At 41.3% G+C, this 7,175-nt stretch overlaps 1 protein-coding gene across 3 annotated transcripts; it reads left to right on the top strand.

Annotated features, from left to right (window-relative positions):
• Positions 1–304: 304 nt before the first annotated feature.
• Positions 305–4,664, top strand: LOC117401320 (UPF0449 protein C19orf25). 3 transcript variants are annotated; one of them, XM_034911789.2, is made up of 4 exons: positions 305–488; positions 918–1,009; positions 1,493–1,655; positions 3,459–4,664. In XM_034911789.2, exons 3-4 carry the CDS (start codon positions 1,520–1,522, stop codon positions 3,647–3,649), a joined length of 327 nt encoding a protein of 108 aa, XP_034767680.1. In that variant the 5' UTR covers positions 305–488; positions 918–1,009; positions 1,493–1,519; the 3' UTR covers positions 3,650–4,664. The 3 variants fall into 3 exon arrangements, with proteins under 3 accessions (XP_034767680.1, XP_033857800.1, XP_033857801.1); XM_034001909.3 differs by lacking the exon at positions 918–1,009 and having other exon boundaries at positions 307–488; XM_034001910.3 differs by lacking the exons at positions 305–488; positions 918–1,009 and adding an exon at positions 1,090–1,191.
• Positions 4,665–7,175: the final 2,511 nt, after the last annotated feature.

Below are 7,175 nucleotides of genomic sequence, written 5' to 3'. Positions count from 1 at the left end.
AAACGAAGTGCAGATGGACAAAAAAATACTTGATCCAAATGCCAGATCTGTAGATGGCGCTGGCTCTCTATAAAGACCCATTTGGCTGATCTGTACCATGTTACAATTATCTATAAGAATCACTTTGAATGTTTGTAAACATCATTAAAATGTACGGGAGTTGTACAGCAATGGATACAAAAAAAGGCAGATAGTAACAACAGTGGCCCCCCTTCTGTTCCGATAGGATGTTTCTATGTGGCTGAGTTTTATAATACTGTATAAACCCCTGTAAAGTGTGCGATCACCATTTCTAGCGCAGAGAGCCCGGCTACTGTCACATGACCAGAACCTCGCTGCGTCGGGAGGGGACTGTCACGTGACAGGGGAGTTTGTAGCCGAATGGAGTGTTTTTCCTGATGTGGCTTTCATTTCAAGTGGTGAAAAAACAAAGCAACAAAACACGCTGTTTCCTTGCAAAAGTAAATAAAGCAAGTGAGCAGGAGCAGGTAAGGTCATTCTGACACGTGGAAATGAATGTCAATTTCTCTTCAGCTTGCGTTTGTGCTCAACTACGAGATGAAAAAAATGTGTGCCCTTCGTATGTAACATTATGTACATTACAGCATGCTCTGTTTGCTTAAGAAATACCAGTATTTAAATTATAGATGCCTTTTTACTGCACGGGGTTTGATTTTAATAAGACAAGTGTTTTCAGTCGGTCTAGATAAGGGTATATTTAGACTGGAATATGGTTTGGCCCTTGTGGATAAATGCGAGTTACTGTTTTATTTAGTGCGCATTAAGCGTGTATCAGGGTTCAGGTAGATGTCCTGTACTCTACGTGGTCAGAATCTCTGTTTTAACAGAGATTAACATATAATTACAAACTCAAAAGTGTGCAAGGATGGAAATAAGACTTTATTTTTTACCTCAAGGACGTTTATCCTACTTTGTGAATAACACGGATCCCACAGACACTAGATGGGGTCCCAATAGCTGGCACACAGGAAGCTCATGTGTTGTGATGGTAAGATAGATGCATTTCACCTGTGTCAAAGTAAAAAACTAAACTGCAGTCTTTAACGTCCTGGCAATTCATGTCTCCAGCTGATCTTAGGAGGCCTTTTATTAGCCTGTGGTGTGGAATAGCCCCAGACTGGGACTGAGGGTGATCACATGCTGGTACCCTAACACTCACAATGAATAGAGGTACAAGCTGTTTACTAATAGAATATCAGACAGGTGGGAATTGACAATAATCCAAGAGAACACTATTATTCAAAAGCAAAAAGGCAAAAACACGTATAGACACTTCACAAAGCAGTGAAAACACAACTGAAAACACACGTGTTGGATATATCATATAAACATGAGCTTCAAATAGGGTGCCAGGGAGATTCATCTATCAGTGAATGTTTAATTAAGGCTTGCAAACTGAAAGCTATTGAGCTCAGTAATTAAGAATTGTTGCGTCTCCTCCTCCTCCTCACTCACCGGTCTCTGTGTGTAGGGTCCAGTGCGGAGGCTGACCTGAGAAATGTCTTCGAAAGGCAAGAAGCGAGTGGTTCTGCCGACCCGCCCCGAGCCGCCCAGTGTGGATCACATCCTGGAGGACATTGCCAAGGCCCCCCCCAACGACCCCGTCTTCATCACGCTCCAAGAGACCAGCGAAGGTACTGGCCTGTGTGGCTCCCGTTTTGCATCCATTCTCTCCACTGTTTCACTGCTCCATGTATCTGGTAACTGTGTCATGTCTAATGGAAATTTACTTTACTTTAAACAATGTATTACTCCAAGAGCAATTCTCAAGTCCCTATTGGTTACTGAAACTGGGGCAGGTGAATCGCACACAGTTAAATATTTCCTCAGAAACAGAGCATTCTGACCAGCACAGACAGCATTGGCCTCCAGTTACTTTTTTCTCAAGGTGGTTCCAGTCTTGGCAGAAATAGAAAACTCGCAGCCAGCCTGCATTGGTAATAAATTAATAAATATTTGGGTTGTCACGGCAGCTGTGGCCCGCATAGCTAATTAAAACGTGCTGCAAAGATTTGAAAATGGGATGGTTATCAACTGAGATACTAATTTAGGAAGCAAGTCAAAATCAATTCTGATTATAGTTCACTTCAGTTATTTTAATGTTGTGTTTCTTAATTGTTGAGCATGTTTACATTCATTTTAAATTCCGTATGCACAATACTTTTGTAGAATATAAAATCCCTATCAACAGAATATTCCACATACGAATGTCCATATTCTGAAATGAGTATGCTGCGAGGTGGTATATGCAGTAGTGTGAAAAATTCTAAAAGTCACTTTTACAGTAATATGTAGCATACTGGTGGATTCTCCGAACAGATGGTGTGAGAAACACACACACTGAGCTTCATTTATTATGGGGTTTCCACCCATGCACGCTTATTAAAGATGCACAGTATTCAGCATCCACCAAAGATACATAAAAGACAGGGAATTCCAGAGGAATGGCATTTGCAATACAGTCGGCACCACCTAATCGGGATCCTGATAATCGGGATTTCTGCTCAAATGGGATACAACTCTGGGAGACGGTTCTGTCCAATGCTGTTTATGTTGTTTACTTGGGACGTCACTTCGTTTAATTGAGATACAGTATTTTCAAATGATGAACAGAGATAGCTTTTCAGAGCAAGACAGGTGGCGTAGCGCAGTGCAGTGAGTACGTGATGACACTGTGACTTGCGTAAACCGTGTTGAACTCCAGAAGGAGCTGGAGTCTCCTGTGGTTTCTCAGGCTGCTGTAACAAAGAAAGTTGCCGTGTCAACATCGCAAGTGCCTCGTCTGGTGATAAGATTCTTTTACATTTGATATAGAAATAAAAAAACAGTGATTCATTTTGTTTAGGAATAAAAAACAAATCGATTGACTCGGATTTTAAAAGCTGTATTGAGCATTTAATCACAATGTGATGTGATTTCATTCTTTTTCTTTTCATTTAGAAACAAAAAAGTGTGCCTAAGGTTGTCTCAAATGCCTCTCGTTTAATTGGGACAGCCGCTTATTCGGGATATTCGGGGACACGTACCCCACATACTCATATGCAGCATATTGCAGTATGTGAGATGCTAAGTGCATGTTACTGTACTGACTGGTGCACTTGCTAATCACAGAGGATGTATTGGTTAAAGGTTTTATTGAACACATTTAAAGTATATCCAACACCATTTAGATCAAGTGAATGGAGATATTCCTTATAGTGCAGAATAGAAGGCAGGAAGCACTTTTTTTACACAGAGTTATAAATCTAAAACACTGGGAACATTTAAAAAAAAAAAAAGACTAGATTCTGTGCTTTTAAATTAGATCCCCCCCCCAGCAGGGAACTGGTGTGCTAACAAAGGACAAGTCTTGATGGGATTAAAGTCTTTTCTCATTCCCAAACTTTTCTTATGTTCTTATGTGTAAATCCTGAACCCAATCCTTTCCCCCTGGACAGATCTGCCTGGCTCTGTGCCAGGTGTGGAGGCTGAGCTGGAGGGGCGGTACCAGCAGTGCCGGAGGTACTACCAGCTGAACGAGGAGCTGCAGGGCACACGCAGCGAGCTGGCGGCCAGGAGAGAGGCACTCCGCAGGGCCGGAGAGCAGCTGGAGCAGAGCGCGGCAGAGATCAAGAGCAGGGCGCTGTGAGAGCCCAGCCGGAATACACTTCACACAGCTGGGCAGCCTGTTCAAGCTGAGCCAGGGGTGCCGGAGCGAAGGGCAGGGGCTGGAGAGTGCGTTACCTAGTGGACAGTTTCGTACTTGAGCAATCTCAGATTCTGAGAACATTGAGGGTGTAACAACCAAGGCCTTTTACATTCAGTAAATAGTTTTATCAATATTAAAAGAAACGTAATAAATCCAGCAGCAAATGTTTATCATTTGATTTGATTCATTTTCTTCAAGACACTGAAAAAGGCTTCTATTCGAAACGTTTTTCGTTTAATTTATTAAGTGTTTTATAGGTATGGATGGAGTAAACAGTGCACAGGAAGTGAATCTGTAGTGTGGTGGCTGGATAGATTCAACGTGGAAAGTCTGGATCTGCTACGGGGATAAGTGCACTGATGAGAGGTCTGAAAATGTTTACTTATTAGAGGACGATGGGCATTCAACTGATCTTCAGTACTGTTTAAGATGGGGTTGAATTCTCTTGTTTATCTTATTGGGTGTCTCGAAGTAACTTTTTTGTTGTTTTGGACACACAGCCTGCAGCTTTGGGTTAAAATGATGCTGCTCAGTGCTAGCAATAAGCAACCAGTCTCCTAATCAAATGTCGCACAAGTAATAATCAATGCATTGAGAATAGTTATATTGAAAATGTGTAGAGCCTTAACAAAAGCCTTTTGAAAACAAGCCTGTGCATATTATTATACATTATTATATATGAACTGAGGCTGCAGGGATGGAAGTAAGACTCATATTGCATAGCAGTTTCACCCATTCTAGGTTTAAATACGAGCTTGATTAGCGCCAGAGTATAGTTAACAAGCTCCTGTGTGTTCTATTGAACTCATAGTAAAACCAAGAATGGATCAAATTGCTGTGCAGTGGGAGTTGTATTCCCTGAGGCTGACAAAGTAAAAGCCATTGTGTTCAGTAATTGTTGCATTTCTACTCGTTGTGAGTGTAGTTCATTCTAACAATAAACTCCTTGCTTATTTTTTCTTTCTTGTGCTGTCTGTGTAGGGATTGTGGATGTGTTTGAGGGTGGATATGTTTGACGATGGCTGCTGATTTTTTAAAAGATTTCTTCAGGTCTGCTCAGAGACTCCATCCACTCGGACCAGCTGTGGTTAAGCAGCAAACATTTTAAAAGAAAAGACAAAAGCATGCATGAAATAAGTAAAGTTATCCTTTATTTAATGCTGAAAAAAAACACTAAGGTGCACTACATTTGAGCATTTGCAATAACATTTACAGATGGCCTTTACCCCATGAGAAGGGAGAGGGAGAGGGAGGGGTATATGATTATTTACAGGCAGGCATATGTGGAGCTGTCCGGTGTCCCAGTCTGAGAGAGGAGCGAGATATAAGAAACACTGAAAACTCTCAGCGCATGACTCCAACACACAGGACATTTAAAAAGGTGAGAATTCATAGCTGCATAATAGTACTGAGCGTGAGGTACGAACACGCCCATGGCAACACTGTATATAAACAGTGTGTATGCGTGTAACATAGTGCCATCGTCTGGGGCCGGTCTTTCAAAACTTGTAATCTGGAGAACAGTGATCCGGATTTTGTAACCCTATATTTTGTGATTGAAATTACTTTAAAAAAGAAAAAACCTGGTTTCGTAATCGTAACTATTTATAATCTGGATAAATGTAATCCAGCAGTGACATTTTCTGGAAAACCTGATCAAAACGGTCCTGATAAAAATAATCTCGAACACAAAACATAGGATTACAAAATCCGTATCACTTGTTATCCAGATTAAAAGTATAGATGAAGGGGTCAGCGGACCAAAGACCTAACCCTCAAGTTAGTTATTGTGCGATGTTTCGAGCTGAAGTTACGCAGAGCTGCAGAAGCCGATGGGGATTTGGGACATTCTTATGTGCCTCCCATGCTGCTGTTTCAGAGTTTAGGCATGTGGGTTTGAACTATTTCCCCACGTGTAACCCAGCTTTGACAATGATGGCTGGCACTTGGTTCCACTCGACCCCTTCATGTGCAGTATACCTGTATGCCTGTGTGATTCTGTACAAAAAGTGCCCAAAGGACTCCATTCAAATAACATTTATTTATAGTAGTCATTAGTCCATGCAGTACATAGAATGCCAAGGGTTCCAGCACAGGACTTGAATACCTGGGGACCAGCATTGAGGAGAGGGCAGTTCAGAGACAAAAAATATTTCTTAGGCATCTTTTTTTGTAGAACACACAGAATCACTACAGCAGAATCGCTTTACCTGCAGACAGATATACAGGATGGGCATTGAATAAACAGAATGAATAAATACTGTGTTTCTACTTGAACAGGTGCTGCTGCGCAGAGTGGCTGGCTGTTTTGCATAAGCTTTTAATACAGTATCAGGTGCAGTTTCTTCTGTGTTACATAGTGTAAGGATACGTTGTAAAATAGTTTTTTTTTGTTTAGCTTTATACATACATTATTAAGTGAAAATGCTGCAGATCACATTGAGCGGAAGCTAACTGCCCATTCAGACCTGGTATAGAAAACACTCTGACCCCCTCCTCCCCCAAATGTCTGCCACATTGAAGGGGACAATCCTATGGATCTGAACCCATTATAACCCACAAGTCTTGGTCATTGGTCTTGCCTCATGGTGCATCAAATGGAGGCATCAATACTGGCCACTTTCAAAGGTAACGAAGCAAAAGGTATTTTTTTGACCTAAAGAACTCCAAATGAATAATATTCTACTTGGAACACTAAGGGAAGAAATACCAAGTTCCAAACGAAGACATACTGGAATAGCAGTGAAGTGCTTACATTCGATTGCTGACTTTCAAGACACCACTTGTTTATAGCTCTTGATGTTGGATTGTACTTCAAACCTGGCCAGGCAATGTGGCTTTAATACAAGACTTGACGAGACGTCCACAATTGAGAACCAAGGCAATATTCTGTCAAAGCTGTTCTGGGTGTAGGCAGACACTTGTGCAGAAAATAATCATGCTGGAACTCCATGACGGACACGCTGAACTCTTGGCAGTCAGCAGGTGTTAAATCCACATTGCCTAACCAGATATCCAGCACAGGGCTGCAGGCAACGCTGTAGACGAGCAGATCTTTTTGTATCATGTTACCCCCTCATGTGAGTACAGCAGGACGGGGGGCTTGGAGGAGGTTTTCCTGAATGCCTGACATTTCTGTATCATTGCTTTTACTAGTCTTTCATGTCTGGCAGTAAAGAATACAGAGCTTACAAATGCAACACATTTTACACAGAGTCACGGTAGTGCTGTTAGCATAACACTAAATATCCCAGGCCAAGACAGAAAAAAAAGCTTCTGAATTTGGATTTCAATCTATATTTAAAAACTTGCTGTACTGTACAATTTTCATTTACCTAATTGGATGACAAAAAAGGTAAATTGGACATTAAAAAAAAAAAGGGGAGGGGGGATAAATTGGATGCAAAATAATACAGCTTCAATGCAAACAAGCCTGTAGAGAATGACATTGCTTCCAGAGTTTATC

Source organism: Acipenser ruthenus, chromosome 47, assembly GCF_902713425.1.
Source record: "Acipenser ruthenus chromosome 47, fAciRut3.2 maternal haplotype, whole genome shotgun sequence".
Lineage (NCBI taxonomy): Eukaryota > Metazoa > Chordata > Actinopteri > Acipenseriformes > Acipenseridae > Acipenser > Acipenser ruthenus.
The sequence above is the reverse complement of the archived record's forward strand: the minus strand, read 5'-3'. Positions and strand labels throughout refer to the sequence as shown.

Coding starts and splice junctions, on each gene's coding strand:
- LOC117401320 (XM_034911789.2), top strand. CDS start 1,520: ATGTCTTCGAAAGGCAAGAAGCGAGTGGTTCTGCCGACCCGCCCCGAG. Junction 1,656..3,458: donor GCTCCAAGAGACCAGCGAAG/GTACTGGCCTGT, acceptor CCCCCTGGACAG/ATCTGCCTGGCTCTGTGCCA.